General features: G+C 32.0%; 4 protein-coding genes across 5 annotated transcripts in view; 3 read left to right on the forward strand and 1 right to left on the reverse strand.

Moving 5' to 3' along the window:
• Positions 1–841: 841 nt before the first annotated feature.
• PCNA (Proliferating cell nuclear antigen) lies at positions 842–2,205 on the reverse strand. The gene is made up of 4 exons (XM_070633798.1): positions 2,094–2,205; positions 1,865–1,998; positions 1,573–1,794; positions 842–1,491 (listed from the first exon to the last, which is right to left on the reverse strand). The coding sequence occupies exons 2-4, from the start codon at positions 1,970–1,972 to the stop codon at positions 1,039–1,041; spliced, it is 783 nt and encodes a 260-aa protein (XP_070489899.1). The 5' UTR covers positions 1,973–1,998; positions 2,094–2,205; the 3' UTR covers positions 842–1,038.
• Positions 2,206–2,536: 331 nt separating this feature from the next.
• On the forward strand, positions 2,537–5,396 carry Mcm6 (minichromosome maintenance 6). The gene is made up of 3 exons (XM_070633795.1): positions 2,537–2,734; positions 2,801–2,944; positions 3,007–5,396. The coding sequence occupies exons 1-3, from the start codon at positions 2,643–2,645 to the stop codon at positions 5,222–5,224; spliced, it is 2,454 nt and encodes an 817-aa protein (XP_070489896.1). The 5' UTR covers positions 2,537–2,642; the 3' UTR covers positions 5,225–5,396.
• A 2,765-nt stretch (positions 5,397–8,161) lies between these two features.
• LOC139085679 (alpha-1,6-mannosyl-glycoprotein 2-beta-N-acetylglucosaminyltransferase-like) lies at positions 8,162–10,384 on the forward strand. Its single transcript, XM_070633792.1, has 3 exons — positions 8,162–8,177; positions 8,311–8,542; positions 9,003–10,384. The coding sequence occupies exons 2-3, from the start codon at positions 8,443–8,445 to the stop codon at positions 10,262–10,264; spliced, it is 1,362 nt and encodes a 453-aa protein (XP_070489893.1). The 5' UTR covers positions 8,162–8,177; positions 8,311–8,442; the 3' UTR covers positions 10,265–10,384.
• Positions 10,385–11,280: 896 nt separating this feature from the next.
• LOC139085684 (short neuropeptide F-like) overlaps positions 11,281–12,619 on the forward strand; it is a 28,489-nt gene continuing 27,150 nt past the window's right edge. For both annotated transcript variants that reach the window (XM_070633796.1, XM_070633797.1), the window contains exons 1-2: positions 11,281–11,326; positions 11,553–11,774. The gene's annotated coding sequence lies outside the window, so the exon portion shown is untranslated. The remainder of the gene's footprint in view (positions 11,327–11,552; positions 11,775–12,619) is intronic.

Here is a 12,619-nt window from a genome sequence, read left to right on the forward strand (position 1 = left end):
TGCTCAAGAGCTCAAAACAAACATTTGACATGAAAATGTAAGGCAACCGCGATTTTTATGCATGGTTTTGTTAAAGAAGTGAAACTTTTGAGTCTTGCAGTTCCTTCAAGCTGGAAAATGCACTTAATTAAAATTTTAAGATGCCAAAGTGAGGTTAAGTACTTAACCCGTAAGACGGTTGTTTACGTGCGACACTATAGAATCAAACTCGAAGTCTGCTTCATAGTAATGTATTAGGATTTCAAAGAAAGTTATGTAAACATCCCTAACAGGCGATGAGATCGATTTTAGGCACCTTAGCTGTCTTTCTGTACCATGAGAGCATACTCATTGTCTGTTAGGGTATCGTTTGATTTAAGCAATTAAACTATAAAAATTAATCATACAAATGTTCAATGATATAAATTTCAATTCACATCATGAGTTCGATTCTCAAAGTTATTGATTCTAGTCTAATATAAATCGTATTGGAAGAGACCTTTTTTTGTGAATTATCCATAATTTTATAGATAACTATTATATTTCGTTTTTTTATCCAAAACCTATTTCCATGCTGTAAGCATTATAACAATTCCATCCATAATTTCTGTTTAAAAAACAAAAATTCCATTACATTTTTAAAACGCAAGTCGATTCATTATGCTCGTGGGAAAAAAATTTCCATGCAATCAGCTGTTCCATAAATGAAGATGATGGAAATAAATAGCTTTTCAACCTCGTAGCGAATGAGGAGACACACCAAAAAAAATGCATAATTAATTAAATTAAAGGATTTTCCATTTCCTGCTTGATGGAATTTTTACCTAAATTTACATAAAAAGCAATAATAAAAGATGGGAAATTTTAAGTGACAAACTTTATTTGTTTAACTTTTTTGTATGACCAATTGTGATTAAGTTTGAGGAATTAAAAAAAGGAGAGATGATAATAATTAGGAAAAGATGGCCAATTTGTTTCATGAGAAAAACGAAACCTGTGCCTTATAATTATCATTAAAATTCTAACTGTAAAAGTTCCTTTAAGCATTAAAATCAGAATTTAATTATCATCATCTTCAATCTTTGGAGCGAGGTAATAACGGATGTATCCTAAATCAGGAATTTGGTATTCAACAACCAATGGTACATCTGGTGACATACTCAAGCATACTTGAGCTGATAATGGTGTTGCTTTTGTAAATGAATTCAAATACTGACATGCGAATGTTAAAGATACTGGCTCTTGCATTTCAATTGTCACAGCTTCTTCCTCCTTGTCTACTGATGATGTTTGAGAAAGTTTAATGTTTGCTGTTCCGGAATCTCCACTTGATGAGAAACGGACACCTTCCTTTGTACACATTACGGTCACTGAGTCACCAAATTGAGTCAAATCACGACAAATACGAGCAAATTCATGTGCTGGCATACGAACAACGCATGCATAATCAGTCTCTGGAATTCCCAAGTGTTCTTGATCTAAATTCATTAATTTCATCTCGTAATCGGACATCTGGGGATAGAAAATTCATTTTAGTCATTGGAACTTACTGGATCTCAAAAAACAGCATAAAATGTTGTAATGGATATTTACCTTTTCCTGATTTTGTGATTCGAACATGAATGTAACAGCATCGGCATTGTCTTGAGCTTTAATTGTCACTGTATCATTGTTATTAGCGCATTTGAAGATTTTGGCCATATTAGCAAGATTCATTCCTAAAGATAAGTTACGATCACATCTGTATTTATCAAAGCCATCAGCTCGTAAGTTAAGTGATACTAATGAGACGTGAGAGTTGTCCATAGCTTGCAGCTGTATGTTTGAAGGCGGTAAACGGAAGTTAGAGCAGATGTCCAAAATCTATGTAAATTTATGATCTTACCTGAATACCAGAATCAGAGCAGTCAAAAATAGCTTCATTGAGTAAATCTTTAATGGAATCGAGGACCTTCTTGAGTGTTCCTGAACTGACTAAACGTGCTTCAAACATTTTGTTCGGCTTTTGTTGACTTTTTTCTGTAAATTTCACAAAATTAGGAAATTAATATATTTAAACTAAATCCTTGATGATCTTGATGATTAAACACTATTTTAAGAACTAAATAACTCACACAAAATAATAAATTAAATTAATTTCACAGGAGAAGGCTTTAACTAAGCGTATTGAGTTCCAGGCTTTACTTTTGATTGTTTGTATGTGTGTGTTTTGGAGGGAAGCAAATTTCAGCCGGAAGCCCCTCGCAAAAAATTATAACAGTTGTTTGAATTTGAAAAGGGCCGTTATTTAAAGTTTTGCTTTTGTACATTTTCAAACTATGATGACTGTGTTTTGGCACGTATTGACTATAAAATAAGATGTTTAGCTTGCTAGATTAATAAATAGATCAAATTTTTTAACATTTAGCCCAATTCTGCATTGAGAATTAATTAATAAGTTGATCAAGATTCCAACGGCAAATTAAATTTCAAAACTATGCAAAAATTTACATGTAGCCGAAGCGAATTTCTGTTATAATTTTTCCCGCCAAAACAACACACACATAAACACATTTTACAGCACATACTGTTTTCGGCTAAAACATAACAAAGAATTTAATTTAATTAATTTACAAGCCATTTTATAATTTATACAGTTCAAGTTTCAATAATTATTATCAAAAATGGATGTTGCTGATACACATGCAGGACGTTTGTTAGTTAAGGACGACGTGGCATTGAGATGTCAAAAATTGTTTGCGGATTTCCTTGATGAGTAAGTTGATCAACGAATTCTGGCATATCAAAAGTGTTAATTAACGTGATAATTGTTTAAATATAGATTCAAAGAGGATGGAGAAGTCAAATATTTACGTGGAGCAATGGAACTTACGAATCCAGATCGTTTTACTCTTGAGGTTAATTTTGAGGATGTAGAGCGATACAATCAGTATTTATCCACAGCAATCATTGAAGAATACTTCCGGTAAGTCTAGCAATCCATTAAACTCCTAATTAAGTCATATAACATGTAAAATTTACTTCCAGAATTTACCCATTCCTCTGTCAAGCTGTCTCAAATTTCGTCAAGGATCGAACAGAAGCCAAAAAAGCCAAAGAATGTTACATCTCATTCACAGATGTACCCACTCGTCACAGAGTTCGTGAGCTTACGACAGCCAAGATTGGAACTCTTATTCGTATTTCCGGACAAGTCGTTCGTACACATCCTGTTCATCCTGAACTTGTTATGGGTACTTTTATGTGTATGGATTGTCAAACAGAAATCCGTGATGTCGAGCAGCAATTTAAATTTACAAATCCATCAATTTGTCGTAATCCAGTTTGTTCAAATCGTCGTAGATTCATGTTGGAAGTTGACAAAAGTCTGTTTGTAGATTTCCAAAAAATTAGAATTCAAGAAACACAGGCTGAACTTCCTCGTGGTGCCATTCCTCGTTCTGTTGAAATCATTTTACGTGCTGAAAATGTTGAAACTGTCCAAGCTGGTGATCGTTATGATTTTACCGGAACTCTAATTGTTGTTCCTGATATTGGTTCAATTCAATTGCCAGGCGCTAAAGCTGATGTCCGTTCACATCATAAACAAGGCGATAACTCAGGTCAAGGTGTTCGTGGATTAAAATCACTCGGAGTACGAGAACTTAATTATCGTATGGCATTTTTGGCATGTACAGTACAAGCTACATCATCAAGATTCGGTGGACACGATGTTCCAATGAATGAAGTATCAGCTGAAGATATGAAGGCACGAATGACAGAAGATGAATGGAATAAAGTCTATGAAATGTCACGCGACACAAAATTATACACGAATCTCATTAATAGCTTATTTCCATCGATTTACGGAAATGATGAAGTTAAGCGTGGCGTCCTCCTGCAATTATTTGGTGGTGTTGGAAAGACCACACATGAAAAAACAACACTTCGTGGTGACATTAATGTCTGTATAGTTGGTGATCCATCGACAGCAAAATCACAACTTTTAAAGCAAGTCTCTGACTTTTCACCAAGAGCTGTTTACACATCAGGTAAAGCATCATCTGCTGCTGGTCTCACAGCTGCCGTTGTCCGTGATGAAGAGAGTTTCGATTTCGTTATTGAAGCTGGTGCCTTAATGCTTGCCGATAACGGAATTTGCTGTATTGATGAATTTGACAAAATGGATCCACGCGATCAAGTCGCTATTCATGAAGCTATGGAACAGCAGACAATTTCTATAGCCAAAGCTGGCGTTCGTGCAACACTAAATGCTCGTACATCAATCTTAGCAGCTGCAAATCCAATTAATGGACGTTATGATCGTTCAAAGCCACTCCATCAGAATATTTTGCTGTCAGCACCAATTATGTCACGTTTTGACTTGTTCTTCATTCTTGTGGATGAATGCAATGAAGTTGTGGATTATGCTATTGCCAAAAAAATTATTGATCTTCATACCAATGCACAGCAAACAGTAATTGAGCAGGTTTATCAACGTGAAGATGTTTTACGGTACATAAGCTTTGCTAGACAGTTCAAGCCAATGATTTCAAAGGAATCGATGAAGCTACTCATTGAAAATTATGGACATTTACGTCAACGTGAAATTGGATCAAGTAGTAAGAGCACATGGAGAATAACAGTCCGTCAATTAGAAAGTATGATTCGTCTTAGTGAGGCACAAGCTAAAATGGAATGTTCAGGAGAAGTTCTACCTCGTCATGTAGCTGAAGCTTATCGTCTCCTTTCAAAATCAATTATTCGTGTTGAACAGCCAGACATTCATCTTGGCGATGAAGATGAGAATGGTATGGAAGTTGATGAAACGCCTGAAAATGGAAGCAATGAAAATGGCAATGGACATGATGAGGAACCACAAGTAACAAAGAAGACATTCTCATTGACATTTGATGAATATAAGAATCTATCAAATATGTTAATTCTGCATTTACGTGATGAAGAAATGAAATGTATTGCACAAGGAACTGACACGGAAGGTATTAAGAAGAGTGAATTGGTTCAATGGTATTTGGAACAGATTCAGGACATCCTGGAATCAGAAGATGATTTAATTGAGAGAAAAGTTCTTGTTGAGCGATTAATTGAACGACTTATTACACACGATCAAGTATTGATTCCACTTAGAACGACTGAATTGAAACAGAGAGGAAAGGATCAGACACAGGAACAGCCGACAGAAGAGCAGGACGATGCTGACGATCCATTTTTGATGGTTCATCCAAATTATGTTGTTGACAAATAAGTTCTGTTAAGTTTATTATTAAAGTTTCTCGTTTAATCAGCACAAAGGATGTCTTAAATCCGATGCATCTCATACATTTCATAGATTTTAAGCACTTTTCGTTAATTTAAATCCAAAAAGTACAATAGTATCAAACTTTTTTTTTGTATAAGGTTCATTAATTCTGTTTTATTTGTAATAAAAACATACATCATTTAGAAATAAGAATAATTTTATAACTTTTATTGATTAATGCAGCATAAAACCCCACTTATCATTTCAGCTTTTTCAGAAAAAATAACGATTAAAATGAATTCAAAAATTAACGGTCAAAACAGATTCAAATTTTCCAAACATCAGTGACCTAACCTCATTTTTGCAATAAATTCCAATTTTTCTACAAAATAATAGAAAATTATAATTTTTAGTGTAATTAAGCAACTATGGACTATACAATCTCTTTGCCGGATCACATAATGACAGATATTTTTGAATATTTGACTCCAAAAACATTAAAACGATGCTGTTTAGTATGTAAAAGGTATATTCATGGACTTGAAGACTTATTAAATGTTTAATTAAGCTTTCCTAACATAGATGGGATGAAATAATCAGCAATTCAATATGGTTGATGGAGAATTTCTGGCTGTGTATCAATGAAGGAGAAAGTTATAAAGTAAAGGATACCAAAAGGAAGCATCAAATGATTATGATTGTAAATGAAATTGGGGAATCACTGGATGTCATTTATCAACATTATTTGAACAGTTTGGAACTCAGGGACATAAAGGAAATTGTGGACTCATGGAAGCTTATAAATTTATTGAAGAAACTTCCACAATTAGGATCGTTAATTGCTCAAATTGATATATCGGATCTGGATATACCGGATGATATGAAGGTACAACTAGATCAGCTTGAATATCTGAACTGCAAAATCGGATTGACTCGATTGCTTTATTCAAGATCAATTTTTACATTACAAGTGAATTTTGATGCTGACTTTTCAAGCTATGACTTCATCAACTTTATGAAGCAACAGAAGAATTTAAAGGAATTTGCCATGAATGGACCATTTAACCAGAAGCTTTTTCAAAATCCAGAACTATTAAAGCTTAACTATCGACTTACATCCTTTCGATTTGTTTCAAATCTGCCTTTTCAGCATCACTGTGAGTTTATAAAATTCCTACAGATCAATCAAGACACGCTGAAGACATTATGGATGGATTGGACTGGAGATACATACGAAATCGTTAAGGACTTTGTGTTGAAAAATATGACAAAGCTGGAACACTTATATATGTCATTTATTGACTGGATTCTAGTTCGTGGAGATGGATCAAGAATTGATGACCATATAGCAATTTCACTGTTACAGCAGCCAATCCGAGAACTGCTCCGACATTTTTATCCATCACCACCAATAGATCATGCCATAAACGTTGAAAATATGTATTGTAAACTTCCAAATAATCACGAAAGTAACAAACAGCTTTTTAAGGCTTTAAAAAAAGTTAAAAAATTAGGATTCGACTCAGGTGTTATGGATGATAGCTTCCTAAAGGAAACACTCGAATACGTTAGTGAAACTGTGAAGGATTTAGAAAAATTAGATGTTCGAGGAATATTCAGCTCATCCATTCACCTCCCAAAGTTAAAAGAACTGGTCGTCAAGCAGATTCCTGATGCATACATGTTCAATGACTTCGTGCGCAGTCACTTAACAACTCTTGAAAATATTAGAATCGTAAATGGCGAGAATATCACTAAAGAGATTGTAGATGAGCTGATGAATTGTAGAAATTTGAGGAATTTGGAAGTGCAGTCGGAGATTGCCAATTACAATATCTTTAATTCATGTTCATTGAATGATAAGTCATTTACTCTTGAATTGGTTCACAAGGAATATTCAGTAAAATTTATATTTCCTGATGATAAATTAGAATGGATTTCATTTATCTCATTATTTGATATTGTAGCATAAGTTAACAGACACTATTTAACTTTCTATAAATTTGTATAACTTATGAAGAAAATATAATAATTTAACGGCTTTTAAAAATTCAAATTTTAACGATATTTTCAGATTCAAAATTGTTATGAACTGTCATAAATTTCAAATATTTAATATCCGTTAAAACCATCAAAACGAATTAAAAATTGCAAATCGAATTATTAAAATCAACGTTAATTAAATAATTCAATTTTTACAGAAAATACCTTGTTAATAATGACCATGTCTGTCAAATGTAATTTATGCAAATAAATTCAATTCGATTCACTATCGGCACTATATTGACTATTTTTCGTGAGTAAATGAGAGATAAGTAAAGTTTTCAGTGGAACACACTTAAAACAAATCAAATCAAGTCTTACTGATTCATCCAATAAGTGATTATTATTGATTATTAATAGAGAATAAATTTTTAGATGATATTTTGATCAGTATTTGTTCAAAAATAGAGAGTATAGCATATCAATTGAGTTTTGAGTTTTTTGTGTGATCGTGAAATTTTTAAAGGAATTTCCAATTTTGTTAAATTTTAACGGTTTTGAAAAAATTCAAAATTTAAACGACTTTGTAAAATTCAAAATTTCAGCGGTTTTATAAAATTCAAAAATTTAACGGTTTTGTAAAATTTAAAAACTGTAATAATCTGTCATAATTTTCCAATATATATATATGTGGTCATATGAAAAAGTGACCGTTAAATTTTTGAAATTTACTTACACCATCATTAGTATTTTACACGGAGAACAATGGAAAAATGTGATGGTGTTAGTTTTGTTTGGGGCGATTTTGGGGCGAAGTTTGTCTGCATGACCACATATATATATATTGTAATTTTCAAATCATGAACTTTCGTTAAAACAATCAAAACATAAAAAATCAAACTTAATTCAATTAAAAGTTCATCACAGTTCATCAAAAGCCGCCCGCTAATCTAGACTGGACTCATAATACAATCGAGTAAGTCATTATCGCATTTAAATTAAGAGAGTCAGAACATTCTCTCAATTTTTAAAGTTCTTGTTAAAAGAGCGAAATTTAAATTTTTTTAGTCATTAATATTATTTATTCTTCTACTCATATCAACTTCTAGCCTGTTTCCGATTACAAAATATACTCAGTTGCATTTATTTAGCTGAATAGTAGTGATGATGTGATAGTAAAAATCAAATTTAATTAATTTAAAAAATAATACTCAATTTGGACGGATCTGAACAAAGCCAAAATGATCAGGAGATTTGGGAGACGACTTGATGTAATGTTTTACATTGTGATATTTTGCACAATGTTTGTGGTTTTCACAAAAATAAGAGAATCATCGTTTCGTAAGTAAATTAACTAATTGTTTATAATTAGAATATTAAATCATCCTTAATGCAATCTATGGCGAAATTCATGAGGACTTTAAATAGTTACGTGTACAATCATCTTAGTTATGTACGTTTTTTATTTACGAACCTTGATATTGTGTGAATCAAGCGAATCTGCGATAATACATGTGAACATTGTGTGCACGAAAGTTTTTTTTTAGCGATACTGCAAAAATTTAAGTTTCGTTAAAAATTCAACTGTCATTTAAAATTTGAATATTTTGAAGTTCAAAAATTGAACTAGGATATTTCAAATCTAAAATGGCCGTTTAAAACACATATTTTTAAATAAAAAATTTAGACATTAAATCAAATTCTTTAAACTTTTGCCGGCAAACAATTTTATAGCCATACTCATTCATGAGTCATGAATATTCCCATAAAACTAACTAAACCTTCTTTCTTATAATTGTAGAAAATTTTCAAAATCAAATCTCGGATTACTATGAAAATGACACTATTCAAGAGCTAAATGCCGTCGATGCAATAAAATCACAACCACAGCAACAACAACAACCAGTACAACCAAAATCAATTCCATTAAAGAAATTATTGGCAATGAAAAATGTCGAACAAAAGATTCTGAATGAAAAACGCTACGGGCCGGTCACCAAAGATACTATTTTTATCACAATTCAAGTCCACAATCGCATTGAATACCTTAAATATTTAATTGACAGTTTCCGCAATGCAAAGGACATTGATAAGTCATTACTGATATTTTCGCATGACGTCTATGATAATAATATTAATGAGTTAATTCAGAGTATTGATTTCGCGATGGCATTGCAAATATTTTATCCATACTCAATACAATTATATCCAAACATATTTCCTGGCACAGATTCGAAAGATTGTGGGCGGGATGTTGGGAAGGAGAAGGCAATTGAGATGAATTGTATAAATGCTCAATATCCAGACACCTACGGACATTACAGGGAATCAAAATTCACACAAATGAAGCATCACTGGTGGTGGAAGTTGAATAGAATTTTTGATGAATTGAAAGTTACAAAGGATCTGAAGAACTTTACATTATTGCTGGTCGAAGAGGATCATTATGTAGCGCCTGACTTTATATACATCTATAAACTAGTGCAGAGACAACTGCCACTTGAATGTCCAAGATGTAACATAATTGCTCTTGGGACGTACGCAGAGAAATTAGACTCAGAATCCTATAATCAAATTGAAATTGCACCGTGGACGACAAATCTTCATAATATGGGAATGTCATTTAATAAATCAACATGGCTTAAAATACGTAATTGTGCTGAACATTTTTGTACTTATGATGAATACAATTATGACTTTAGTCTACAAAATATCAATCGAAAATGTCTCAAAGAGAAACTTTTTACAGCACTGATTCGTGGACCACGAATATATCATGTGGGCGAGTGTGGAATTCACCACGCAAAATCAAACTGTGATGTCAATAATATCATTAAACGTATTGATACGGACATTAAATCAGCACAAAAGGACAGGTTTTTATATCCTGAAGACTTGGAAATTGTCAGTACAAATCTGAGACATCCAACAAATCCATTAATTAATAATGGCGGGTGGGCAGATAAACGCGATCATTGTTTATGTCTTGAAATGACAGCAAACAAGAAGAATGATGAGTGTCATAAAATATTTCCAGCTACTAATGACATAAATGATTTATGAGATTGTTAATTAAGTGTACTTAATAATGTTCAAGTACCTACTTTTTTTTAAATTTTTTTGTAATGATGAGAATGTGTAAATAAAATGGATATTGAATGGACTGATAATGCAAGAGATAAATAGGATGTCATTAAAATTTTTATTCTTCTAACGGTCAAAAATTATTTGAATATTTAACAAGAATTTGAGTTTTGAAAATTATGACAGTTTATAACAATTTTGGAATTTTACAAAACCGTTAAATTTGTCATCATTTTATAAGCCTTCTATAGTCCATTCCTGCACTATTTTGATTATTCTGTCTGCTAAGCTGCCATAGAGACAGCATGTTATCATGCCCGAATCAAATACAACAGGTGTCAGGCTAAGGTTCATGAAAATTATTACGTTTCTTTCAGTTTCTTCTTAGTTTAGTGTAAATAAATATAGTAAATATAACAAAAACCCGAACAGCACAGTGTGTTCACTAGGGTATCGGTATACCATCGCTCGAAGTTGTCCTGACGACACCATGACAGCTGATTTAAACCCATTTTCACAGCGAAAAATGCGGTTCACCACATTGTGCTGTACAGAAAGCTTTTGTCTTATTGACGCATTCACATCAAACATTTAATTTGCGTACACAAACTGTATTAACTAAAGATATCAACTTCCCGAGTGTGTAGTTGTCCTTAATGATCATCCAACATCCCCGAAGACAATATTGTGTGATATTGACACATAATGACGACATATTTACACATAAATACGTTGCTATGTTTGATCATGGACATATTAAGCTTGCATATAATTATATTACGCAAATAAAGAGTAAATAGTACAAAATTCATCAATTTAGGATTTAATTTCTGTAAAAATCACTTGTTGCTTCATCATTTCCCCACCTTCATTCACATTCAACAGTTCAATTTTTTCCCCTCAACACAATCTAGTACATCATTGGAAAAATGTCACAATGAAAAGCAGTATGAAGTAGAATTTTCATTCATTTTCCATTATAAATATAACGTGTTGCAAGCACGTTGAAGGCAGAAGTGTTTATCTGTTGGTTCGGAAAAGGTAAAAGAAAAAATAAGCTTAAAAAAATTATTATCTGTGGATTAAAATAGAAAAAAAAAGAAATTAATCATTTGGAAATAATTTAATCGAAGTGAACTTTGTTTTTTCCCAATAATCGAGAAATATCCGTGATTAATTTAATTAAATTTTTAAGGATCATTAAATAGTTTTCCTTTAATTTTTCCAACCACGATTTTAATTACTAATCAAGTAAATTAATTTTTAGCTCATCAGCATTGAAGTGAAAATTGTAAAATAAAGAAAAGTAAAAAACATTTTCTGTGATTATCGATAATTGAAATTTCCTTGTGAACGGCAGTGAGGAACATAGTTCTGTTGGTTTTTGTGGATTTACACAAAAAAAACTCAGAAAATTAATAAAAGTTTGAAAAAAGAGAAAATATCTCAAACTTAAAATCTACAACAAATTATCGACAGTAATTAACTGGTGAGTATGATTTTGAGTTGGAACTTACTTAAATTGATGGATTAAATGAGAATCCAGTGTCTTAATTTGATAATACTGCGGTTAAATTGTAAGAATTTCAAATCAGACAAAGAAATTGATTTGCAATCTAGTTTTGAATGAATTATGGCATGGATATTGCCTAAATAGTTAGGATGACTATAAAGAACAGCACAACATAGTCGCCAGTCATTGCAAAATTGTCGTATTACCCACAAAATAAAAGGAAAGTAAATTTTTTTACATTTCTGATCTTCTAAAGTACATAATCCAGTAGAATCAACTAAAATTGCTACATCTTAAGTATCCGTCGCCAAAGTACAGTCAAACTATTCACGAAAATTCTATAATACTCAATTTTTATAAATTTCATAACAAAGCCAAAACAACCCCATCAAGTGTCAATTTTATGACTATTTTTCAACCTTCAAAGTGGCAATTTAACGACACTTAATCAACTTATGAGCCATAAAGTTTCTAAAAATTAGAAATTTAAATTAAAGCTACAACATAATATGTAGGAACAGCTAAAAAATATAATAAATAAATTTCAGCTTGAATTTCGTAATTTTCCGTAGGCAGATTTGATTCACAATTTACAGACGTTACGTAAAAGAAAACATCCATTAATTACACTTGACTCTACCTTCAAGAACCATAATTAAGATCTTTAATTATAAAGTATCCTTACAAATGATGCTGTGGTGTCTAGTCATAATGGTGTTCAATATGACAATCAAATAAATAGGTTGGGGGTCGTTTGTAAATGACGACTGTATAGAAATTAGATTTTTGAGTCTTTCAGAGTTAAATCTCAAGGGGCTGGG

This window comes from Chironomus tepperi, unplaced genomic scaffold (genome assembly GCF_022539635.2).
Source record: "Chironomus tepperi strain 1889 unplaced genomic scaffold, CSIRO-AGI_Ctep_v1 contig_81, whole genome shotgun sequence".
NCBI classification, from domain to species: Eukaryota; Metazoa; Arthropoda; class Insecta; order Diptera; family Chironomidae; genus Chironomus; species Chironomus tepperi.